The sequence below is a fragment of the Salvelinus alpinus genome, chromosome 36, assembly GCF_045679555.1.
Source record: "Salvelinus alpinus chromosome 36, SLU_Salpinus.1, whole genome shotgun sequence".
NCBI classification, from domain to species: Eukaryota; Metazoa; Chordata; class Actinopteri; order Salmoniformes; family Salmonidae; genus Salvelinus; species Salvelinus alpinus.
Genome location: NC_092121.1, coordinates 11,180,408 through 11,205,853, shown reverse-complemented (window position 1 = coordinate 11,205,853; position 25,446 = coordinate 11,180,408). Strand labels below are relative to the sequence as shown.

At 40.1% G+C, this 25,446-nt stretch overlaps 6 protein-coding genes across 12 annotated transcripts; 3 read left to right on the top strand and 3 right to left on the bottom strand.

The window, feature by feature from the left end:
• Window positions 1–1,703: 1,703 nt before the first annotated feature.
• LOC139565365 (hemoglobin subunit beta) lies at window positions 1,704–2,657 on the bottom strand. Of its 2 annotated transcripts, XM_071385643.1 has the most exons (3): window positions 2,505–2,648; window positions 2,047–2,269; window positions 1,704–1,944 (listed from the first exon to the last, which is right to left on the bottom strand). In XM_071385643.1, exons 1-3 carry the CDS (start codon window positions 2,594–2,596, stop codon window positions 1,816–1,818), a joined length of 444 nt encoding a protein of 147 aa, XP_071241744.1. In that variant the 5' UTR covers window positions 2,597–2,648; the 3' UTR covers window positions 1,704–1,815. The 2 variants fall into 2 exon arrangements, with proteins under 2 accessions (XP_071241744.1, XP_071241742.1); XM_071385641.1 differs by having other exon boundaries at window positions 1,704–2,269; window positions 2,505–2,657.
• Window positions 2,658–3,853: 1,196 nt separating this feature from the next.
• LOC139565368 (hemoglobin subunit alpha-1-like) lies at window positions 3,854–4,730 on the top strand. The gene is made up of 3 exons (XM_071385647.1): window positions 3,854–3,995; window positions 4,104–4,311; window positions 4,498–4,730. The coding sequence occupies exons 1-3, from the start codon at window positions 3,901–3,903 to the stop codon at window positions 4,624–4,626; spliced, it is 432 nt and encodes a 143-aa protein (XP_071241748.1). The 5' UTR covers window positions 3,854–3,900; the 3' UTR covers window positions 4,627–4,730.
• Window positions 4,731–5,828: 1,098 nt separating this feature from the next.
• Window positions 5,829–9,565, top strand: LOC139565364 (putative nuclease HARBI1). 5 transcript variants are annotated; one of them, XM_071385640.1, is made up of 11 exons: window positions 5,829–6,210; window positions 6,514–6,584; window positions 6,672–6,848; window positions 6,939–7,000; window positions 7,083–7,169; window positions 7,257–7,298; window positions 7,367–7,540; window positions 7,620–7,655; window positions 7,754–8,308; window positions 8,587–8,698; window positions 8,793–9,565. In XM_071385640.1, the coding sequence occupies exons 1-8, from the start codon at window positions 6,053–6,055 to the stop codon at window positions 7,653–7,655; spliced, it is 807 nt and encodes a 268-aa protein (XP_071241741.1). In that variant the 5' UTR covers window positions 5,829–6,052; the 3' UTR covers window positions 7,754–8,308; window positions 8,587–8,698; window positions 8,793–9,565. The 5 variants fall into 5 exon arrangements, with proteins under 5 accessions (XP_071241741.1, XP_071241740.1, XP_071241739.1 ...); XM_071385639.1 differs by having other exon boundaries at window positions 7,367–7,655; XM_071385638.1 differs by having other exon boundaries at window positions 7,367–8,308.
• A 1,562-nt stretch (window positions 9,566–11,127) lies between these two features.
• On the bottom strand, window positions 11,128–12,586 carry LOC139565358 (hemoglobin subunit beta-like). The gene is made up of 3 exons (XM_071385629.1): window positions 12,445–12,586; window positions 11,976–12,168; window positions 11,128–11,873 (listed from the first exon to the last, which is right to left on the bottom strand). The coding sequence occupies exons 1-3, from the start codon at window positions 12,480–12,482 to the stop codon at window positions 11,667–11,669; spliced, it is 438 nt and encodes a 145-aa protein (XP_071241730.1). The 5' UTR covers window positions 12,483–12,586; the 3' UTR covers window positions 11,128–11,666.
• Window positions 11,756–24,423, top strand: LOC139565352 (hemoglobin subunit beta-4-like). Of its 2 annotated transcripts, XM_071385624.1 has the most exons (4): window positions 11,756–11,899; window positions 23,437–23,637; window positions 23,814–24,036; window positions 24,176–24,423. In XM_071385624.1, the coding sequence occupies exons 2-4, from the start codon at window positions 23,546–23,548 to the stop codon at window positions 24,305–24,307; spliced, it is 447 nt and encodes a 148-aa protein (XP_071241725.1). In that variant the 5' UTR covers window positions 11,756–11,899; window positions 23,437–23,545; the 3' UTR covers window positions 24,308–24,423. The 2 variants fall into 2 exon arrangements, with proteins under 2 accessions (XP_071241725.1, XP_071241724.1); XM_071385623.1 differs by lacking the exon at window positions 11,756–11,899 and having other exon boundaries at window positions 23,326–23,637.
• LOC139565361 (hemoglobin subunit alpha-4-like) lies at window positions 21,165–22,335 on the bottom strand. Its single transcript, XM_071385633.1, has 3 exons — window positions 22,156–22,335; window positions 21,472–21,679; window positions 21,165–21,378 (listed from the first exon to the last, which is right to left on the bottom strand). Exons 1-3 carry the CDS (start codon window positions 22,248–22,250, stop codon window positions 21,250–21,252), a joined length of 432 nt encoding a protein of 143 aa, XP_071241734.1. The 5' UTR covers window positions 22,251–22,335; the 3' UTR covers window positions 21,165–21,249.
• Window positions 24,424–25,446: the final 1,023 nt, after the last annotated feature.

Below are 25,446 nucleotides of genomic sequence, written 5' to 3'. Positions count from 1 at the left end.
TGCTAAAACGTATTCATAAAGAAAACTGAGACAGTGCAAAACATTGCCGCATGTCCATGAGCAGTCCTCTAAGAAGTTTGCAGTAAAGGTTTCGTAGGTAGTCTAAAAATATAAAAGTGGTAACGAGGAACTGAAAGTACAAATACCGGCAGTAGCCTATAGATGAATCAAATAGCCCTCTTCGAACTTGCTATTGAAAAACAAGATTGAACAAACAATTTGACATACAAACAAATCAAATGTTATTTGTCACATAAACATGTTTAGCAGATGTTATTTCGGGCGAAATGCTTGTAAACAACATCGAAAAAGGATTTGATAGACTACCAGCATATTATTTGTAAATATTATGAATAGATTATAAGCAGATATTGTCTATAATACTTAAACGTAAAACATAGCCTAATGATTTTGAATGGCTGATCATGCTACATTTATAACATTTATTTATTATTTTTTTTATTAACCAATGTGGTTCAGTTTCCATAAAATGTCAACAGTTAAATGTCGAATTTTACACTACTTAAAATGTATATCTTCTTTAATTTCTTAGCAATAGTGGTTGATTAATTAATTGATTCATCAGTATATTATTAATGAGAAGTTGGCAGTAAAAGTTTAAAAAGTAAAAAGAAAAAATTCGAGAAGGGGAACAAAGTTGAAATAGTAGCCTATAGATTTATCAAACGGTTCGCTTAGAACTTGCTACTGATAAACAATATTGAACAAACTATTTGACATAAGACCACATAAACTATTTGATATACAAAAATAATATATATTAGATAAATAGGCTAATTAAGGACTCAAATATATATATATATATATATATTATGAATGGGTTGATATTATTTATTAATTACATTTTCTATACACTTAAAATGTCCTAAACACATTTCCTATACACATAAAACGTACATAACGTGTAACACATAAAACGTACATAACGTGTAAAACATAACCTAGTGGTTTTGTTGATCATGCTATAATTGTAACATATTGTTAATGCATTTTTATAAACCAATGTGGTTTAGTTTTCATAAAATGTGAAAAGTTACATGTTGCATTTATACACGATGTAAAATGAAATACACAGACAGTATATCTTGTTCAATTTCTTAAGATTATTGGTTGATTAATTCATTGATTTAATAATCTGTAATCTAATGACTTTAATAGATTCCTATCTGAACACTTTATGTAAGGTTATCATGGTTCCACAGCTGGCCATGACAGGAGGTGCCTCTGACAAATGTATTTTGTACTTTATAGGGTTCTATTGACCAATTGATGTATTATTATTCATACATGAAAATGTATGTCATTTTGATCTGGTTAAACTCTCGACCATTCAACAATTCCTTGTTATGAAAAGTTCTGTTGAACCTTTATGGATGACGATTGTGTGTTTAAACAGGAATTTATCATTGCAGCTCTGCTCTTATTTGACTCAATGTATCAATGCTGCATCTCTGGACACACGTTTGTCTTCATTATATATGGTTCGCTCACGCACAGCTAATGTAACATGTCAGTCTATTTGCTAAATATTTGTATATCTTGCACATTATCCATATCTGGTTAACAAGGTTTTTGCGATATTCACACCCATAGCCTATCATATCACCATATTAGGCCTATTAGTCTGCTATATGTGCCACCATATGGATGTTCATGCATGAAAAAAAAGGCACAGATAAAAATATTAATTTGCTGATTTTATTTGCTTTAGTAGAAGGAACAACATGTGCCTCTAAACAAATGATCAGCGCTTGTTGGTACTCTGGTGGTCGTCCGTCTCTGAGTGGGGGGGCTCTAGTGGTACTGTCTGCCCAGGGAGCTCACCACGACGGCCAGGAACTTCTGGAAAGCGCCCTGGACATCAGCGGTGAAGGCAGCACCCATTCTCGCAGCAACAACAATAGTAAGGCAGTCAGCCAGCAGCTGCAAAAGAAAGGAGCCATGGACATGTAAGAAAACCCATTCTGCCACACTATTATAATAGATAGGCAAGTACCTTGTATGAAGTAGAACATTTAACTTTACCCGGAAGTTGTCGGGATCCACGTGCAGTTTCTCGGAGTGCAGCACGCTCAGCTCTGCGTAGGTGGCCTTGATGTCATCCATGTTCTTGACAGCCCGGTCCAGTCCGTGCAGAACGGTCTTTCCGTGAGCGGCGACCATTGGGTTTCCCTGGATGGCAGCAGCGTTGTACAGGTTTCCGAAGTTACCGAAATACCTCTGGGTCCAGGGGTACACGATCAGACACCTGTAGAAATAATAAACAGTCAATAATGACAGAAACGTGATATCTGCATACACACATATCTTATGGTAATCAATGAATGTGTCATTTGGAAAGGTCAATTACGCGTTAATTACACGCATGTCTCAAATACGAATTCGTCTTGAAAATCATAATAACAAGCGCATACTAATATAATAACAATATAATAACATGACTATTTCCAATAATTTGTAGACCACAGTTTTAAACGCACTACCTGGAAAGAGCCGCGGGGCCTACGTCATCGTAGTCCATCTTCTCGAAGACGCTCTGAATGGTGGCGCGCTCAAAGTCTGTCCACTGAACCATGTTGCTGGCTGTTGAAGTTTCTTTCACAGAGGCTAACGAATCATATACATTTGGTCTTCGTTTGAGCAGCGTTTTTAAAAGGATCGGAACGCCCCCCCCAAAGACAGCGATGGGTGGGGTCATGGTAGTGGGCTGTATAAGACAAAAGTCACAGATTTTACTGAGATAATAATGTGAAGGTTTACTGTTTACCATATATGTTTTAAAGCAATTTGACAATAACACACTGTCCTAAAATCAATTATGAAATCATTAATTTAAGTATTAGGTTACATAACAATTGTTACATTAACATTATTAGAAATATTAACAAAAATAAGCCCGAAATAGTGGGGAAATATACAATTCTCAACACACGCAAATACATGTGTAATATGCCTAATATCTGAAGGTATAGGCCTATTGCACATTTATTAAACTTGGTAGGGATTCAACTACTTTGTCTGAGAAACATTTTTCAACTATCTCTGTGTATGCCTATAGTCAGATATTAGTAAGATATAACTACGATATTAATATATTACTAAGGTATATTAAATAGCCTACTAAGATATTACATCATTTTTATCCTTGTAATACATTTCTAAACAAATGAATTGATATTTCACCTCTATGTTCATTCTGTGCTAGTAAGGTCGAACCCATTGAATATTTATTTTTTATAATTGCACTATTCCAATCTATTTTGGTGTAATGCATCTCTACTGTCAACTTTTCCATATTTCTGAATACAGGCTTCTATTTCTTACTTATGATACAGGCAATTTAGCTATTGACAATACAATTCGACTTTTCTCTTTAATGGGTAAATACCATAAAGCCAGAGTGAGAAATAAATAAATGAACGAATATTGAATTATTTTGTATTGAAATAAAATATGGAAATGACTGACTCCCTTGTGAAAACTACAAGCATTAAAAAAAAACTCAACACATCTCTAATACTAAATAACTTTGTAGACTTCAATGACTGTGATAATCATGTATTCTTTCATGTTTTTTTTTATCCATCTCTACCCTGTGTGTTTTATGTTTGACATTGTGTGTTGCTCAGAAGGTGCTAACAATGTCTTTGTAAGTCTTGTATGGAAGATTGTACCAACTTGTGTTTTTGTCCAGTAAAATAAGCAAATAAATGAAATAATAGGGATTGTGCCTATTGAACATTAACAAAAGGCATGTTGTATCTTGTTTATCTTGGAGGTGGGTCTGCATTGGGTGGGGCTCGCGGCTAATATAAAAAGCCTTCGTTTGTAAGAGCTCATCACTGAACTTCTACTCCAGCATCGTCTTTAACGACAACCATGAGTCTCACCGCTAAGGACAAGAAAATGGTCAAGGCCTTCTGGGCCAAGGTGGCCGGCAAGGCTGAGGACATCGGATGCGATGCTCTGTCTAGGTAATGGCTGTCGTGCTGCTAATCTTATAGCTGTTTTTGAAGTAAAAATGTAGACTGTTTGGTGTTAGCGTTCCATCTTTCTTGCCATGTCTTTTTCTTCCGGTGCAGGATGCTGGTTGTGTACCCCCAGACCAAGACCTACTTCTCCCACTGGAAGGACCTGAGCCCCGGCTCTGCCCCAGTCAGGAAGCACGGTGGGACCATCATGGGAGGCATCGGTTTAGCCGTGGCCAGCATCGACGACATCAACGCAGGTCTCCTCGCCCTCAGCGAGCTGCACGCCTTCCAGCTGCGTGTTGATCCCGCTAACTTCAAGGTCAGGACATTCACAGCATTATTTATAATAATTTGTTTACCGTTGACACCAAATGAAAATGTATAGTTAAAATGCATTTAAAATATATCGGGTACTCTTTACAGTGAAATGGACAACATAGATTATTAAATAAAATAGCCTATTAAAACATGTAGCGTACTAATTTCCATTCCTTTCGTCCTGTAGATCCTGTCCCACAACATCTTGGTGGTGCTGGCTGTCATGTTCCCCAATGAATTCAACCCCGAAGCTCATGTGGCTATGGACAAGTTCCTGGCCGCGGTGGGCCGGGCTCTGTCTGAGAAGTACCGATAAGATGTGGACAGAAGGCATCAGACCAGACGGATTGCAGCATTGATCAGCACTGTGCTCAGCTCTGTACTGTTCTAAAATATAATTAAATGTTCAAACGCGCATAATTACGTTTTTTGGTCTTTTCTTTGGTTTTTAATGAGTTGTGTTGTAGAGCACATGACCTGATATGATTAAATATGTTGCTTTTTGCGAAAAGGTATTCATAATGAAAATGGAGACTATATGCAAAACATTTCCACAAAAAGCGGTCCTCAGAGAATTTAGCAGTAAAAGTTTAAAAAGTGAAAAAACTAAATCAGAGAAGTGGAACTAAGTTTAAATAGTAGCCTATAGATTAATCAAATGGCTCGCTTAGAACTTGCTATTGATAAACAAGATTGAAAAACTATTTGACATAGGACCACATAAACAAAATTGAAAAAACGATTTGATATAACAAAATAATATATATTATATAATTAGGCTAATTAAGAACTATATATATATATATATATATATATATATATATATATATATATATATTATGAATGGATTGATAGTATTTATTAATACAATTTCCTAAACTCAAAGTTGGCAAGGACAGGAGGTTCCTCTGATAAATGTATTTTGTATTTTATAGGGTTCTTTTGACAAACTGATTTATTGTTATTAATAAATAAAAATGTATCTCATGTTGATCTGGTTAAAGCTAGAATCCTTAATTGAAACAATAACAAAGCAGTCATGGTCTGTTATGGTAAAAAGCTGAGGGATGGGCCTGGAGAAATGTGACCACTCTCAAAATCATAGACAGAGCTATGGATGCAAGGACTGACTATCCATGATATCAAAAATTATAGTTTTAACCATGTTTTCAGGCTATACAGTGTCCGTTTACATTTAATTTGTTTGCAAACAGAGTAAAAAAGTAAAACAAACTTAGGCCTATATGTTAGGTTCTGATGGGGTACGACAGTTGAACTGAGCTCATGAGGCATTTACAAGTTATATTCTTTAAGAATCAATGGGTATATATTATTAATTCCCAAAATCGATGTAGCAACTAGGGAGTCTCGGTTTAAACTCTCGATCACGCAATAATTCCTTGCCACACTAATACATGAACCTAACATTGAATACCAGATCTGTTATGAAAAGTTCTCTTGAACTTTTATGAATTAAATGATTGTGTGTTTAAACAAGAATGAATCATTGCAGTCCTGGGGCCTGTTGCACAAAAGTAGAATTAAGACATCCGGGATAAATGACTCAGCTGAGCTCAATGAAGCCAAAACATGTGCGTCCAGGCTTAATTGGTTGCACAAAGACCAAGCCAGGATGAGCAGACACGGATTCATTAAGCCAGGTGAAACCAATCCTGGATAGGTGCGCGCTCACGGCTCACTCAAATAGACCCCGCCACAGATCACAGATTAACTGATTTACCATGGCAACTAGAGCCGCGTACTTTTCCCCGTCGGAAGCACAAATCCTCATGGAGGCATACGAGGAGGTAAAAGATATAATTAAGAAGAAAGGCAACACCGCCACAGTGATAAAGCAAAGAGAAAAAGCGTGGCAAAGTATTGCAGACCGCCTGAATGCGTAAGTAGTGCACAATTACACACTCACCGCTCCGCTGAAACATCACAATTACAATTCAAATATTTAATTCACATCTCCAAAAATGCAGTTGTACTGTAATTATGAAACGGTTAAATTTTTTATTGAAATGCACTGCAGATATGAGTGAAATTGTGTAAAGTAACTCCATCACACTGTATAAAGGTATGATACATTTTTTGATATTTTTACTGAAAACAAGACAAAAATACCAAGTAATTTTTTGCAGTGTGACTCCATTAAATGTGTGTGTGTGTGTGTGTGTGTGTGTGTGTGTGTGTGTAGATTAAACATGAACGGGCCAAAACGGACATGGCAGCAGGTCAAAATCAAATACAAGAACATTCTGCAGAATGGTATGGTCCCTGACTAATATTTAACAAAGCACAAGCATATATTGTACCCAGAAGGTGCCTGCTCACACATTGTCTGTACTGTTTTAGCAGTGAAAAAGAATACCCACAGACAAGGCACGGGTGGTGGGTCACCAAAGGCTGACCTTACCCCAGCAGAGGACATGGCCTTGGAGCTAAATAAAGGCAGGCCCGTCTTAGAGGGGATCCCTGGGGGGAAAGAGACGAGCATAGGTTCCTCCCAAGATGCCACCCGCTTCATTCAAGGTATGTCCTTCCATCTCTACATGGGATACAACCACATTCATATTGAATCAATTTGGACTGTCTGACTTTGGTTTACCTATTGCCTTGCAGTGTCTGGCAGCACTGTGTTCCTGTTAGAGCCACCAGCACAAGCACCAGACGATGCTGATCCAGTGAGTACTCCATCAAAGGCATACTGTAGGCCTGGCATGTCTTGTCTACTAGCTTCAATATGAATCCGATTAAATGTGATAGGGTGAAGGCCCCAGTGCAGCAGCAACAGCACATGATGGAGACGATGATGAGGAGGAGACCATCTCTCTGGATTCCAGAAGGCATGAGGTATCATGTTAAGACTGTGAAAGTACTATTTACTCTACAATGGTGAGGAGTCCTCATCAAAATCAAAAAATCTCATTTCTTTTACAGGACCCAGATGCTATACAGTGGGAAAACCAGCCTGGCAACATAGTGCGTATTAATAAAAGGACACCACATCCTGCCAAATTCCAGCTGCGCTAATTGTATTGTGTTCACAGAGCTCACAAGCTATCAGAAAGTTGTATGGCAACCACCTCCGGCGCCAAATAGAACTGGCAGACATAGACATTCAGTACAAGAAGAAAAAGATGGAAAATCTTGCACTGAAGTCCGAAATAAAAAAGAGGACAATTAGGAAACTGGACCTTGAAATAAAAAAACTTGAGAGGGAGGTGAGATATGCCTTCAATGTACACTGTATGCTAACTGTAACACAAATGTATTAATCATTATTTTTCTTTCCTCCCCCAGCTCCAAGAAGATGACACAGCTCAAAATAAAAATTAGGTATATTCTCGTAAAGTCAAGTGAGCCATGACATATGAGCTCTTATTGTGAGCACACAGGACGGTGGCATCTTTCTAAGGTTTTTTTTATTTTCCCAGCAATCAGTACAACCAAGTCATCGTTATAAGGCATCGCCCTCTTTTGCCCACCCCCCCAGCACCAGGTGTGGCCACTAGCCTATATGAAGGCCCAAAATTGTGTGTTCCTTTCTGCTCTGACAATGGCATGCCCATTCGTGCGAGATGTGGTGGATGAAGAAGCACTTGTGCTGAGGAGAGCCTTCAGGCGAGAAAGGGTCTTCAGGGACCGGTTGGACCCACTGGCCTTCCCTGATGACCATCTATATGAAAGATACAGGTTTTCTGCAGATGGCATCAGGTATCTATGCAGACTACTGGGTCCCAGGATTAAGCACCGCACTGCACGGAGCCATGCACTGAGTGTGGAGCAAATGGTTTGTGTGGCCTTGCGCTTTTTTGCTAGTGGAGCCTTCCTGTACTCAGTGGGGGATGCAGAACAGCTGAACAAGGCCACAATTTGCCGCACAATAAGGAGTGTGTGTCTGGCTATCAAAGCATTAGCAGATGTCTTCATCTCCTTCCCTGGCCACAGAAGACTCTGTGACATCAAAGAGGAGTTCTATAGGATTGCAGGTAAGAGGATCTACAAATTACAGGACAACTGTTAACACATAGTAGGATACTCATTACTTTGTGTGACAGGTTTCCCCAATGTCATTGGTGCAGTGGACTGCACACACATAAGGATAAAAGCCCCCTCAGGTGCCCAGGCCGATTTTGTGAATAGGAAATCCTTTCACAGCATTAATGTTCAGGTGAACATAACTTTTTGATATTGTCCATTGACGAACACTCTGCATTGCCAGTGATGTGCATTGATTGGTGTAATATTCCTCATCTTATGATTTCAGATGGTCTGCAATGCTGACTGTGTGATCAGCAATGTTGTGGCAAAATGGCCTGGCTCAGTCCATGACTCCAGAATCTTTCGGGCCTCTGAAATCTATCAGTGCCTATCACAAGGTAAGCCACACAACCCCTATTTATAACCATCATGGCTGTGTCAAGAATATCACTGTGTTTATGAGGTAGTAATGATGAGATTTTGTGTTGACAGGTGAATTCTCTGGTGTGTTGCTGGGAGACAGGGGGTATGGCTGCCAGCCTTTTCTCCTGACACCTTTCACAGACCCCCAGGAAGCACAGCAGGCCTACAACCATGCCCATGCCAGGACCAGGGCCAGAGTTGAAATGACCTTTGGCCTCCTGAAGGCACGCTTTCACTGCCTTCACAAATTAAGGGTCAGCCCTGTTAGGGCATGTGATATTACTGTGGCTTGTGCTGTCCTCCACAATGTGGCCTGCCTGAGGAAGGAGAGGGCCCCCAGAGTGCCACCAGCCATGGACTGGGACAATCCGGCAATCTTCCCTGATGACGACAGTGGTCGGCTGCTGAGGGACCAATATGTGTTGAATTATTTTAGTTAGTATGTGTGCTTTCAATTTTGGTTAAATATGTCCTGCGGTGGCAGAGGAATTTGGGTTTTTTTGGGTTCGTTTTTTGACGAATTTGGCCTCTTATGATGTTTGTGCGGTATACTGTGTGTAATACAAGGCTGCAGGGAGGCTACTGCATCCATTCATTTGTCTGTTCAGTTGATGTGTATGGATTTGTCCTGCATTTATTTTAGTGTGCAGACATGCAGGGTGTGTTATATACAGACCTTTGAATGTGTATGTATCATTTTGTATAATATGCTTGGATTCTGTGCTTTCCATCTTGTAGAGTCACTGTGACTTCAGTTTCGAAAGGAGCTGATGGTTTACCTGCTTTGTTTTGTCCTTATTCAATAAAGGAACATAATGTTACACATTGTGTTTTTATATTCATATGGAATGTGTATTTGTTTATATGACAGAGTACTAGGGCCACACTGAAGAAAAAGGATAAAGTCATAAATTTATGAGGCTGGTTCTTTCTGCAGAAAAGCTACATATTGTTTTTACAGTTTTGATACTTATGACAATGTGATACTTAATATTCTGGCACATCAGCATGTCTTTGTTTATGAAACCATACTGAAGTACAATTTCACGAAATGCCCCACATCTGTCATTTTAACAACTGTCCTCCTTTAAAACAACTGGTTACAATATTATGACTTGTGTTTTTTTCCCCTCTGTGGCCCTAATATTCTATCATTTTATATATAGCCTTATAGTCTATGGAAAACTGTAAATTATCTAATGATAGCAACATCATCTAAAAATCATTTTTTATCCAAAATCATTGAAATTAATGATCACAAACGTTTAAATAATAACAGTGGGTCTAGTTATATGTGATAACAATGTATAGTGAGCAGTGAAATAACTATTGGTTTCCATTTGTGGTGACTGCTGACTGACATTAGGGATGAGATTAAATAGATCCTGGAATTTAGCCTGGTCTGGAGCAGGCTAGCTCCACAGAATAAATCTCCATGGTAATTTATACCATAACATATCCTCCTGCCCCCTATCCATCTTTAGTGCAACCGGATTACGGATCAATTGAGCCAGGATCACCAAGATATCCTGGCTTAATCCCTTATCCTAGTTTTGTGCAACAGGCCCCTGATGTCATTTAAACGCATTGTATCAATTCTGCACCATTAAACACAAGGTAGTATTTATTAGCTGCATTGGTTAGTTCACGCACAGCTAATGTAACATGTCAGTGTGGTTGTAACGGCAGCCTTCCCTCTCTTCACGAGAAGAGAGGGTGTAACAGGGATCGGACCAACACGCAGGGTAGCCAGTGCTCAACATGTTTAATAAAACGATAAACTGTGAACACTTAACACGATACAAATTAACAAATGTCGCAAACCGATACAGCCCTATCTGGTGCAGCGAAAACACAAAGACAGGAAACAACCACCCACAAACCCCAACACAAAACAAGCCACCTATATATGATTCCCAATCAGAGACAACACAAAACACCTGCCTCTGATTGAGAACCATATTAGGCCAAACATAGAAACAGACAAACTAGACACACAACATAGAATGCCCACCCAGCTCACGTCCTGACCAACACTAAAACAAGCAAAACACACAAGAACTATGGTCAGAACGTGACAGTGGTTCATTGGAAAATATTTTAGTTATTTGCTAAATATTTGTATATATTGCACATTTACATTTAAGTCATTTAGCTGACGCTCTTATCCAGAGCGACTTACAAAATTGGAAAGTTCATACATATTCATCCTGGTCCCCCCGTGGGGAATGAACCCACAACCCTGGCGTTGCAAGCGCCATGCTCTACCAACTGAGCCACACGGGACACATGATCAATATCTGATTATCAAGGTGGCAATATTCACACTTAGTTCATAATAGTCTACCATATGTGCCACCATATTGATGTTCATGCAAGAAAAATAAGGCACAGATCAAAAATATTCATTTGCGGAAGATTTTATTTGCTTTAGTAGAAGGAACAACATGTGCCTCTAAACAAATGTTGGTCCTCTGATGGTCGTCCGTCTCTGAGTGGAGGGGTTCTAGTGGTACTGTTTGCTCTAGTGGTCCTGTTTGCTCTAGTGGTCCTGTTTGCTCTAGTGGTACTGTTTGCCCAGGGAGCTGCTTGGATATTTAATTTAAAGACCCTTGCTCCCTTCGGTCTTAACGTGGACTTTGATCTGAAGCCATTCTTGTGATTGTTGTGACTTTGCCATTGTGGTTGTTTGTAGGCTTGTGTGGTCTTAAGTGAGTCTATGATCGTATCCATTTGTATTTATTGTATGTTGCTCTTTCTATGCCATTTTAATATGAGAAATTAACCAATGATATTAGGCCACTCTTGGCCATGATTACAGACACCTGTGTGTCTTGACACTATATATAAACGAGTCATCCCGCAGTGTCTGTGATTGTACCCTGATGAAGACAGCTTGCCTGTCGAAACGTTGGTAAATTAAATATTTTTGCATCTGAGCTCCTAAAGTGTGCGGCTCTCTTTTATTTTTAAGTTTTCTACTCCGCTAGCCAGCACCTCGCCTAAATAGGTGTGCGTTTCTTTTTCTTCTAGATTGCCCAGGGAGCTCACCACGACGGCCAGGAACTTCTGGAAAGCGCCCTGGACATCAGCGGTGAAGGCAGCACCCATTCTCGCAGCAACAACAATAGTAAGGCAGTCAGCCAGCAGCTGCAAACGAAAGGAGCCATGGACATGTAAGAAAACCCATTCTGCCACACTATTATAATAGATAGGCAAGTACCTTGTATGAAGTAGAACATTTAACTTTACCCGGAAGTTGTCGGGATCCACGTGCAGTTTCTCGGAGTGCAGCACGCTCAGCTCTGCGTAGGTGGCCTTGATGTCATCCATGTTCTTGACAGCCCGGACCAGTCCTTGCAGGACCGTCTTTCCGTGAGCGGCGACCTTTGGGTTTCCCTGGATGGCAGCTGCGTTGTACAGGTTTCCGAAGTTACCGAAATACCTCTGGGTCCAGGGGTACACGACCAGACACTTGTCGAAATAATATACGTGATAAATGCATACACTGATATGTATGTGATATATGCATACACTCAACGTACAGAAATAAATGATTTTGTCGTTTGGAGATGTCCATTACGCGTAAATTAAGCGCATATGTCAAATAATAACCCGCCTTGAAAACCGTTAACAACATGACTAATTCCAATAATTTGTAGGCAACAGTGTTTAAGGCACCATAACGCTGACATCAAATAGGGTATTAAAGGTAGCCTACCTGGAAAGAGCCGCGGGGCCCACGTCATCGTAGTCCATCTTTGAGAAGATGCTTTGGATTGGGGCGCGCTCAGTCTGTCCACTCAACCATGTTGCTGGCTATGAGGTTGCTTTGACAGGGTTCTTAATTGAAGTTAAGGAATCCGGTGCACTTAGACTTTGTTTGAGCAGCGTTTTTAAAGTACACTCCTCCCTAAAGACAGCGATGGGCGGGGTCGTGTTAGTAGGCTGTAAAGCCAAGCGTCACAGATTTTACTGAGATAATATAATGTGAATGGAAAGGTTTACTTTTGACCAAATTATTGGCACCCATTTTTCTTACTTACTCTGCAATGTTGGGAAAGGGCTCGTAAGTAAGCATTTCCCGGTAAAGTTAACACCTGTTGTAGTCTGCGCATGTGACAAATACAATTTGCACCAAATACTGTATAAAATAAAAAATACTGAGCTACATTGTATGCTAAAGAACAATGGGACAATTATATTATTTTATGGACCTACTAATATTCCAAATTCATCAGGCACTCGCACATCAGTTCTCTAGTTCACGAAGGCCTTGAGGCCGATACGTAAAGCTTAATAAAGAGCAGTGATATTAGCAAGAGCATTATGCGGGTTTCTTTTTTTTCCTCATCATATAGGCCTACTAATATAATTGCTCAGAGAGAGTATACAAGTAATAAAACATATAAAAATCTAGGGGTCAACATTATTGGCATCCGTGTTTTCAGTACCAGCACCCTCCCCATCCGAGGATAGCGACAATGTAGCCTTTTTCTCAAATGTTTAATGAGATTGGAAAACACATTGGGAGGGATCTTAGACCATTCCTCCATATAGAATATTTCCAGATCATTTGATATCCTTCATCTGCTCTTATGGACTGGACTGCCCTCTTTAATTCAAACCAGAGGTTTTCAATGGGGTTCAAACTGGAAACACTTATCTACCTCACTAGCTTTAAGCACCAGCTGTCAGAGCAGCACATAGATTACTGCACCTGTACATAGCCCATCTATAATTTAGCCCAAACAACTACCTCTTTACCTACTGTATTCATTTATTTATTTTGCTCCTTTGCACCCCATTATTTCTATCTCTACTTTGCACATTCTTCCACTGCAAACCAACCATTCCAGTGTTTTTACTTGCTATATTGTATTTACTTCGCCACCATGGCCTTTTTTTATATTTTTATTTATATATATATTTTGTTTGCCTTCACCTCCCTTATCTCACCTCACTTGCTCACATTGTATATAGACTTATTTTTCACTGTATTATTGACCGTATGTTTGTTTACTCCATGTGTAACTATGTGTTGTTGTATGTGTCGAACTGCTTTGCTTTATCTTGGCCAGGTCGCAATTGTAAATGAGAACGTGTTCTCAACTTGCCTACCTGGTTAAATAAAGGTGGATCATTTTTTTTTATATATAAATAAATAAATAAAAGACCCACTTGTGGCCAAATGTCAACCTCTTGGCAGAGGCAACCAGGCTTTTGGATAAAATGCCTTGGTACCTGGTAAAGTTAATTGTGCCGATGACTTTAACAAGGGCCCCAAGTACCACACTCACTTGAATATGATTTAACTCATAGCAACATATTGTTATAGACCGCAAACTGGCAAGGAGGATTTGGAGTTAGGCATATTCTCTTCCTTTATTGATTGTGCCTATTTGGCCTGTAGGGTATAGGCCTATGGATATTTAAGAACACTCTAATTTCAATAAAGGACGATTACAGGCTACTAAAGTAAGTTCGTCGGCAAGTGCAAACTGACAATGATCCTCAATAGCCGATACGACACGTTTCATGTTTCTCATAGGCCTAATAAGTTCCATATTAGTAGAGTTGTAATATGGTCAGAAATGTGTACAATACAGCCACGCATCAAGGCGAAATTAGGTCTTACTATTACAAATCTAGTAGCGCCCTCTGCTGTTACTATCTGGAACTTTGTGGCGCTTTCTTTTTATCGGAAGCAGTTCTTGGATAATTTCCCCCCTCAATCAAATCTCCAGCAGAGGGCACTCTCACACTTTCATATAAGAGATACCTAAGCATACCATGGAGTTATCAAAGAAGCACACTCATAGATATAGATAGAGGACTCTTCTTCATATCTGTGCCATTTTAGCGTCTGTGACAGCAGCGCCATTGAGGCTACAGCCCATAGGAATCACCACCCAGTTGACTACTTTGACTAGGTCTACTTTAAAATGGCAAAAGCATGGGGGAAGCCCTCAATGGCGCTTCCCATACTTAAACGTCCTTTTGCCAACTAGAGGCCTCTATCATTCTCTATGGGCACACCAGAAACCCCAGAGAACGTACAGTATGAGATCTTACGTTCATGTCGTGGAGCTTCCGTAGGCCAGATATGGAACAGAGGATCAAGCCAAACCAGTGTGGTCCATGGAGGTACTGCGGGGGTCCGCAGACATATCACCAAATCAGTATTTCTAACAACAGATTCAACTAATTTTGGCCAAGGGATCCGTGGAATAAGTTTAGAGTGTGTAATACAATACAATGTAATATTATTAATCTACAATGTATGTTCTTAATAAAGGGAAACTACATAATTATGAGTGATGAGAGGGTGTGTCAGACATAATTATGCGCTATAGCTGTATTTATTTCATTTTTGCACCTGGGAGAGTTCAACCAATGATGTCATTGGTTGTTTGAGCCTGCTGTCTGATCTAAAAATATACGGAGTCATGTTTTGTAGCAATTATTGTGGCCTTTGTGTTTAGCCGATTGCAGATCGCACAATAACTCTAGTAATTATGGTTGTCCTTGTTCAATAGAGCCGTCGGACTTGTCTCAAAGATGTTCATATACACAAGTTGCAATCAAGTGAAGGATCAATTCATCACACAGGCTACCAGCAGCATGACTATTGAACAAAAAGCGGCACCTCAACATTTAGGACATAAAGTGTTTTGTAAATACAATAAATTAACTAACCTCAAGTTATCATATTGAAATCTATGGGATGTAATTTTCCATTAGGTTATTGTTATTAGTCATGTGGACTTGGAATGATTAGCTCTAATATTGCTCAAAAGTTTGGACATTCATTCAAGGATTTTTTTTTTTTTTACTATTTTCTACATTGTAGGATAATAGTGAAGAAATCAAAACTACGAAATAACACATATGGTATCATGTAGTAACCAAAAAAGTGTTAAACAAATCCAAATATATTTGATATTCTTCAAAGTAGCCACCCTTTGCCTTGAGCTTTGCACACTTGGTATTCTCTCAACCAGCTTCACCTGGAATGCTTTTCCAACAGTCTTGAAGGAGTTCCCACATATGCTGAGCACTCGTTGACTGCTTTACCTTCACTCTGCGGTTCGACTCATCCCAAACATCTCACTTTAGTTGAGGTCGGGGGATTGTGGAGGCCGATGGTGTGTATCTTTTTTTTGTTAAAAATGTGTGGCATAAAACAGGTGGGGCTCTACCACACCTGCCCTGAATGACGGGTCACTACTGCATAGGATTCTGAGGTAAATAATGTTAAAGTTATAAAAACTAAGAAAGGATATTCCGTGTCTCATTACAACATATTTAGTAATGGGATGTAATTGTCAATCAAAGTAATTGCAAATCAAATCAAATTCTATTCGTCACATGCGCCGAATACAATAGGTGTAGACGTTATAGTGAAATGCTTACTTACAAGCCCTTAACCAACAATGCAGTTTTAAGAAAATACCTTAAAGTGAGAAATAAAAGTAACAAATAATTAAAGAGCAGCAGTAAAATAACAATAGCGAGGCTATATACAGGGGGTACCGGTACAGAGTCAATGTGTGGGGGCACCGGTTAGTCGAGGTAATTGAGGTAATATGTACATGTAGGTAGAGATATTAAAGTGAGTCTTATGGCTTTGGGGTAGAAGCTGTTTAGAAGCCTCTTGCACCTAGACTTGGCGCTCCGGTACCGCTTACCGTGCGGTAGCAGAGAGAACAGTCTATGACTAGGGTGTCTGGAGTCTTTGACAATTTTTAGGACCTTCCTCTGACACTGCCTGGTATAGAGGTCCTGGATGGCATGAAGCTTGGCCTCAGTGATGTACTGGGCCGTACGCACTATCCTCTGTAGTCCCTTGCGGTCGAAGGCTGAGCAGTTGCCGTACCAGGCAGTGATGCAACCCGTCAGGATGCTCTCGATGGTGTAGAACCTTTTGAGGATCTGAGGACCCATGCCAAATCCTTCCAGTCTCCTAAGGCAGAATAGGTTTTGTCATGCCCTCTTCACAACTGTCTTGGTGTGCTTGGACCATGATCGTTTGTTGGTGATGTGGACGCCAAGGAACTTGAAGCTCTCAACCTGCTCCCCTACAGGGAATGGGGGCATGCTCGGTCCTCCTTTTCCTGTAGTCCACAATCATCCCCTTTGTCTTGATCACGTTGAGGGAGAGGTTGTTGTCCTTGCACCACACGGCCAAGTCTCTGACCTCCTCCCTATAGGCTGTCTCGTCGTTGTCAGTGATCAGGCCTACCACTGTTGTGTCATCGGCAAACTTAATGATGGTGTTGGAGTAGTGCCTGGCTGTGCAGTCATGAGTGAACAGGGAGTACAGGAGGGGACTGAGCATGCACCCCTGAGGGGCCCCTGTGTTGAGGATCAGCGTGGCGGATGTGTTGTTACCTACCCTTACTACCTACGGGGCGGCCCGTCAGGAAGTCCAGGATCCAGTTGCAGAGGGAGGTGTTTAGTCCCAGGATCCTTAGCTTATTGATGAGCTTTGAGGGCACTATGGTGTTGAACGCTGAGCTGTAGTCAATGAATAGCATTCTCACATAGATGTTCCTTTTGTCCAGGTGGGAAAGGGCAGTGTGGAGAGCAATAGAGATTACATCATCTGTGGATCTGTTGGTGCGGAATGCAAATTGGAGTGGGTCTAGGGTTTCTGGATAATGGTGTTGATGTGAGCCATGACCACCCTTTCAAAGCACTTCATGGCTACAGACGTGAGGGCTATGGGTCGGTAGTCATTTAGGCAGGTACCTTAGTGTTCTTGGGCACAGGGACTATGGTGGTCTGCTTGAAACATGTTGGAATTACAGACTCAGACATAGAGAGGTTGAAAATGTCAGTGAAGACAGTTGCCAGTTGGTCAGCGCATACTCGGAGTACACATCCTAGTAATACGTCTGGCCCTGCGGCCTTGTGAATGTTGACTTGTTTAAAGGTCTCACTCACATCGGCTGCGGAGAGCGTGATCACACAGTCGTTCGGAACAGCTGATGCTCTCATGCATGTTTGTTACTTGCCTTGAAGCAAGCATAGAGGTTATTTAGCTCTTCTGGTAGGCTCGTGTCACTGGGCAGCTCTCGGCTGTGCTTCCCTTTGTTGTCTGTAATAGTTTGCAAGCCCTGCCATGTCCAACGAGCGTCGGAGCCGGTGTATTACGATTCAATCTTAGTCCTGTATTGATGCTTTGCCTGTTTGATGGTTCGTCCGAGGTCAGAGCGGGATTTCTTATAAGCTTCCGGGTTAGAGTCCCGCTCCTTTAATGTGGCATCTCTACCCTTTAGCTCAGTGCGGATGTTGCCTGGAATCCATGGTTTCTGGTTGGGGTATATACGTACAGTCACTGTGGGGACGACGTCATCGATACACTTATTGATGAAGCCAGTGACTGATGTGGTGTACTCCTCAATGGCATGGGAGGAACATATTCCAGTCTGTGCTAGCAAAACAGTCCTGTAGTTTAGCATCCGCTTCATCTGATCACTTTTTATTGACCGAGTCACTGGTATTCCTGCTGAATTTTTGCTTGTAAGCAGGAATCAGGAGGATAGAATTATTGTCAGATTTGCCAAATGGAGGGCGAGGGTGTGGTTTTGTTTCTATCCTAACCTTTTTAGAATATTGACATTTGGAGAGTGTTGCAGTATTCCTATCGCCTATATATATATATACTGTCAAACTGGGAACCTCTAGGCCATTTTAATGCAGATTTTATTTCCCTGGGGATTATGAAATACATATTTTCTTAACAGAAATCGATTTTCTAAATAGGATCAAATGTACAACATATATTTCCTCAAATCTGCTATCAGCTAGCTTGCTAAAAAAATAGCATAGCTGCATTTTACTTAGAAAGATATTACCTCACCAACATAAAAAAATCCTAGCTATATTCATATCCATAATAAAAAAGTTCATTTTGCGGTATTTGACTCTGGTGACAATAAAACATTCCCTGGAGAGACGAAGCAGGTACGGGGAGTAACATTTAATAAATAACGGACATTGAACAAGACAGGAACAGCGTTAGCAAACAGAAAACAAAGACAAAAAACAATCAATGCAGCAGCGGGGAACTGACAAATATAGGGGAGGAAATAAACAGGTGATAAGTGAGTCCAGGTGAGTCCAATAACGCTGATGCGCGTGACGAGGGAAGGCAGGTGTGCGTGATGGATGGCAGGAGTGCGTGATGCTAGGCTTTCTGGCGCCCTCAAGCGCATGGGGAGGGAAGAGCGGGAGCAGATACATGAAGTTCATTATATTTTATTTATAGTCTATACAATTACATACAGGCTACATCATATAATTATAATCAGGTATGATTATGATAAGAAGAAGAGGAAAAATGATTATAATAAATATTATTGTACATGATAATTCTTAATGTTCCACAAAAATAAATAAATAAATATTTTAATACGTTTAATTTGTATGAATAATTTAAGTTTATCATTAAAATATTGAAATTACTCATATACTCTTTAATTTATCCTTCTTTACAATAAAGAATTAAGTGTCCCACTTTGCCAATCAAGGTGTCCCAATTTGCCTGTATGGACTTAAAAAAGGTGGTCCCTTTATATTTTATTTTGTAAGAGTTTGTAAGCTATTTAGAATGGTATCGTGTCAGGGGTTAGACAATGAGAGGATTCTGTAAGGTGTTCTGCAAAAAACATTTTCCGAAAGTTTCACATTTTACAAATACTCACCCTAATTATAAAATTTGGCAAATGTATTCCAATTTCTCTGCATCACTTCCAGGACCCCTTTCTGTAGCGCTGTGTTTTCTTCCATGCGCTGTGCTCTCCCCAGGGCCAAATAAATGAATCAACACTTAATAATTCAATGGATTGTGGTCATTAACGCCATATGTGGTTATTATGTACTTAGGTCTACTGTTACAATACTATTTTAAATAATCTATCAACAAGTGGTCTCAGTAAGTCAATGAAGCCAATAGTGGTTTCAGCTCTATTGTTGTTGAGACGATGTAGGCCTTATGACATTTCTAAACAGTAAAAAATATGTCAAGTGACTAGCCTACGAGAAAAGTGTAAAATGTGTATTCGCATCAGTAGACTAAATGACTGCAATGCATCAGAGCAGTATTGGAAAGTTCATGAAAACATCAGGGAAGCTCATCGGGTAGACTATACAGTAGGCCTAATGTGTGTGCTTATAGAAGATCTGCGTTGCTTTCAATTACTAAACTAATGATCATGAGAACATATCCCAGTCTAATTGTAACCAAACATCCAAACGGAGATCCAGTGAAAACAAACATCTGACATTGATTGATTTCTTGATTTATCAAGCTGAGTTCCTTGTCTCAAAGCAGCGCAGTGATGCTGTCCAATCAAAACGGTGCTAGAATCATCAGTTACAAACACATACCATCATGAAGCCTATTGTATAAAATAATTCTAGAATGTAGGCTACATACAACGCATCATCCAAACTGCATGATTGCCTATGCCTACAAATACTGTAAGTGGCTAAAGGAAAATTTTCAATTTTTTAAATATTAAAACACTAAATGAGGCCTACCTTATTATAAATTAGGCCATCATCACTGTCGATGATAATGATAATTCTTCACGTTGCACGGGTGAAACGTCCATGCTGCATGCATGCCAACCATTGGATCCCAATCAGTTTCATGGGAATGTGCATTTCGATTTTCTTGAATGATGTAAGTAAGGGTGGCTAACCGGCCTAACTAATCACATTTTAGAACAAACGGAGTAAACACAGCCACCACATGAGAATTAAAAAAAAACATTTCAGCACAATCATCCTAAATTATCATAAGAAATGACATGGTGTTTTTGGTATAACAGTAGCCTGACATTATCATGCTATTATAGTCGGTTTGTTATGTAGAATACAAATCAATCATGAAGTGATCTTGCGAGACATATCACCATTTTAAGAAGTGGCAGAGCGTCGCTTCGCTGTGCACCCGCAGCACTACACTGCTAATTACAATGGTTGGATGACTTCGGGGGTTTCAAGTAAGCACAGCTCCATGAACTAAGTGGCGCATTCAGTTGACTACACTTTTTTTTTTAAACCATTGCAGCTGCGCAAAAGATTCAGGGCTGACCCCAAATCATAGCGGGCTAAAGCTCTGAAAGCCAGGTCCTGGTGACGTCCATGATGGACAGTAATGTCTGCCCACAACATATTGGTCTCAGGGACATTCATTTGGGATTTTTTAATGTCAAGGTGTATGCAAAGGTGGAGTAGAAATATACATTTAGTGTGAAGTGCATCATTTTTATGAAATGCCCTTGAAATACTGTGAAATAGGCTGTTAACTTTATTTTATACTTGATTTGACAAATCCATTCTACAAGATAATCCAAATGTAGCCTACAATATAAACCACAAGACAATGTAAGACAATTAAAATGACAAACAACAAACACCTCGGTATGAGTTTCAGTTAGGTTTATTGTCAGTGTGCCAATATTGGATGGACATTATTCCTCGGATGACAGCTTGACAGCTGAACTCCAGTTTAGCGGTACTTCTCTGCCAGGGCCAGAGCCAGTTGCTGCAGGAACTTGTCCACGGACAGGTGGAGCTCGGGGGTGAATTCGGCGGGGAAGTAGGCGGCAATGACCACAATCAGGTTGTGAGCCAGGATCTGCAAAGGAAAAGGGAAATAGATTATTTCACCTTCACACAGGTAAAAACTCTGATTTTTTTTTGTGTTATTTTATTTAAAAAATGATCTTACCTTGAAGTTGGTGGGGTCCACCCTCAGCTTGGTGGCGTGCAGTTCACTGAGCTTGGTCAAGAAACCAAAAAGGTCGTCCAAGTTGCCAACACAGGCATCGATCTGATTCATGATGGTGATGCCGTGCTTCTTCACTGGAGCAGAACCGGGGGCAACGGAAGCCCAGTGGGAGAAGTAGGCCTTGGTCTGGGGGTAGACAACAAGCATCCTGTCGTGGACATTAGCAATGAGGTGAGACAAAATGAATCTTAAATAATCATTCGTTCGGGGCTCCTGCCCTTATTTTCGCCGACATACACTTTTAGAAAAAGGTGTTCCAAAAGGGTTCTTCGGCTGTCCCATAGGATAACCCTTTTTGGTTCCAGTTAGAGCCTTTTTTGGTTCCAAGTAGAACCTTTTTGTGTTTCAGGTAGAACCCTCTGGGAAAAGGGGTCCACATGGAACCCAAAGGGGTTCTACCTGGAAACAAAAGGGTTCTCTACTTGGAACCAAGAAGGGTTCTTCAAAGAGTTATCTTATGGGGACAGCTGAACAACCCTATGAGGTTCCAGATAGCACCTTTTCTTCTAAGAGTCTAGGCCACGTATTTATAGCTTCCAAATTGACTGAGGAATTTTGTGCTAATAATTTCAACAGCCTACATGTACCTAGTCTAGAATTTATCATACATCGTTATGTAATTACCTGGAAAGAGCCTGTTCTCCAATCTCATCGGATTTAGGGAGGATCTTGCCCCAGATGGCCTTCACGTTGGCTTTGTCCTTGGCTGAGAGACTCATAGCTGCGTCTTGTACGTTTATCCACTTAAATGAAGATGCTAAGAATATAAACTTGTGAGCGTGGAAAACTCAGAGGCTGTTTTTATTGAGGCACAAGAAAAGGCACACCCCGATATTATCTCGGCCCCGCCTCTGATTGGGAATTTGTCCAAGACATGATTCATGTTTTTTCTACTTTATAATTATGCAACCGAGCCAATTCGTGTAATGCCCAACATATGACCTTAGCACATAATACTTTCGTTTGTAAAAATGTTGCCATAACAATGTATGCATTTATTTCATATAGATTGAATAACAAAGGGTTTTTGAAACACTTAATACCTCAATATTTTCTTTACAATTAAAGTTTAGTCTAATATTAAGGTCTAATATTAAGGTCTAATATTAAGGTCTAATATTGCAGCACTCATTGGTGAGTGAGTATAAGCTATGTCATTCTGTAACCTACAAAAGGTTAGATGGAAAAATCGATGGAAATGTTTCGTTCTGGTAGCAAACCGTTGCCTGTGCCTATCACAAAGCATTTTAATAACATGTAGGCTACATGCATTTTATTTCAGAAGAATTAAACAAAAGGCTGTAGTTTCATTGAATGAAATCGGCTCATATTGAAATTGAGTAGTGTCCAGTTAGAACTGATCAATTCCCCTGATGAAGGCCTATAAAACGACTCGTCACCAACTGAAATTTCGATTAATCATTCAAAAAGACCAGAAATATGGAACTTTCAAATGGGTGGGGCCGTCTGAATATGAAGATAAAACACATTGAGTCATGAGTCATGCTCTTTCTTTAATAGTTCACTCCCAATCTACGGTTTTCCCTAAATAAACACTTACATCAATAATTAGCATTCTATAAATATAATATTACAATTCAATGCCAATATTACAACGATCAATTAAAAGAGCATTTATGGCTAAAGGAACCAAAATCCATTAAATGTCTATACATTTTACTTTTTTGAAATGATGTTCGATTGTATCATTGAGTTCGCATGTGTTATTGAAGGCTAACCATGACTTGTTTATTTCATCCGTTTTAATTAGAATTTGGAAACGCCTAAATGACCAAGCATTATCTTTAAAGGTGGGATGAAGTTGGCACAATGCCGATATGTGCCACACTCGAGGACCTTGCCCCCTCAAGACGTTCATCCAATCATTTTCTGTGTTCTGTTCAGGGAGGAGATACTGAACATCAATAAATTGGAAGTCCCAGGAGACAAACAGCTCAGGGATCCCTTGTAACATTTTGCAAGTACCAACGAAAATCAACAAACAAACGTCAACATGGTCAACTGGACAGATGCTGAGCGCAGTGCCATCGTAGGCCTGTGGGGAAAGATCAGCGTGGATGAGATCGGACCCCAGGCCCTGGCCAGGTACATTCTTATAATATTTATGTAGACATCATTAAATAATAACACGATAATAGGCTACCTAGACTATTTAGCACTAATTGCGTAGTTGGAAACCGCGGTGTTCACCTTTGGTGCGATACAGACCATATTGATTGTGAAGTATAATTTTAATGGCAGCCTGTTTTATTTCTTTTTAGACTTCTGATCGTGTCTCCATGGACTCAGAGGCACTTTAGCGCCTTCGGCAACCTGTCCACACCCGCTGCCATCATGGGTAACCCCGCCGTGGCCAAGCACGGAAAGACCGTGATGCACGGACTGGACAGAGCTGTGCAGAACCTGGATGACATCAAGAACACCTATACTGCACTGAGTGTGATGCACTCCGAGAAACTGCACGTGGATCCCGATAACTTCAGGGTGAGTATTACACTTTAGCAAACTGAAACAAAATACAAAAATAAATTGTCTTATGAATTAAATAGCGTTATGAGCCGATGTAAAGCTTATTCCAATATTACATTCTCCATCTGGTTCCTTTACCGTCCACTCTCCACAGCTCCTCGCCGACTGCATCACCGTGTGCGTTGCCGCCAAGCTCGGTCCCGTCGTTTTCAGTGCTGATACTCAGGAAGCCTTCCAGAAGTTCCTGGCTGTCGTTGTGTCCGCTCTTGGCAGACAGTACCACTAGAGCATCACTCGACAGCATCAATATGGAATAGAGATGACACTCCAACTTCAGTCTGTTAGGCTGGAAGCTGTGCCATAGCGACACATATTGAAATGAATAAAATACATTTAAAAGCATTTATCTTTTTGAAGTGTTGTTTTTTATGGAAAATGCTCTCCTGCAATTATACTGATTGCAAATGGGTTCTACACTCTAAAAATTGGGGAATGATAAAAACTGTTTTGATGATGGGTTTCATACACATACTCTGTCCATAATCTAGAGGCCTATGGGATATTCATTGATGAGGTAAGAAAAGAGGATGGCAAAAAATGTAATTGAGTTAATAAAGCGGCATACAAACATGTTTTTGTAGCCCCTTGGGTTCTGCCATAGAGTTATATTAGAAGTGCCCATCCAAGAAGGCTCAAGGTCATTGGCCACAAATAGAACGATATCAAATCACGTTATATCTACAGTAGCTTTGATTGGACTGATCATCAGTCATCAGTTGTCATCAAGTTGACAATCTACTGGCAAATCCTTTGTAATCATTGTCATATGAAGAGAAATAATGAAGAGAAATTATAGAAAACATGTATCGGTGCTCATCGGCCATTGGACATAAAGATTACACAACAAGTTGGAAATCGCAAATTCAACAATAACCACTAACGTTAGCCTGCTATTCAATGGAGTGGCTGTGTTTCCCGAGTTCCCACCATAAATCCAGAAAATGCCAGACTTTAACAAAGTTTGATGACAACATGTGCCAACCAAGGACCGCTGCGCTGCCTTCACAAGGGGAATCCAAACATGTCTTGTATGCTGCTGCATAAATGATGTAATATGCAAGGGAGAAATGTTTACTGTAGCTAAGAAAGTAATACTTAGTGAATGTTGTGTATTAAGATGTTAGTAGCCCATGTGCCTCACCCTAATAATGTGTTCTATTTTCTCCAAAGCGGTATTGTAAACACATCGGTCGTGGCCTGATCTCTGCCTGTTTGGCAAATTGTTTTGTACAGCTTTGACAGTGCTACTGATAGTAGTTGTGGTGCTTGGCTTGCGCGTGCAAATTCAGCACACACAACATTCTATAATATAATTGTATTATTTGACGTGTCAAATTAAACTTGTATTTAATGCGTCAAATAGTG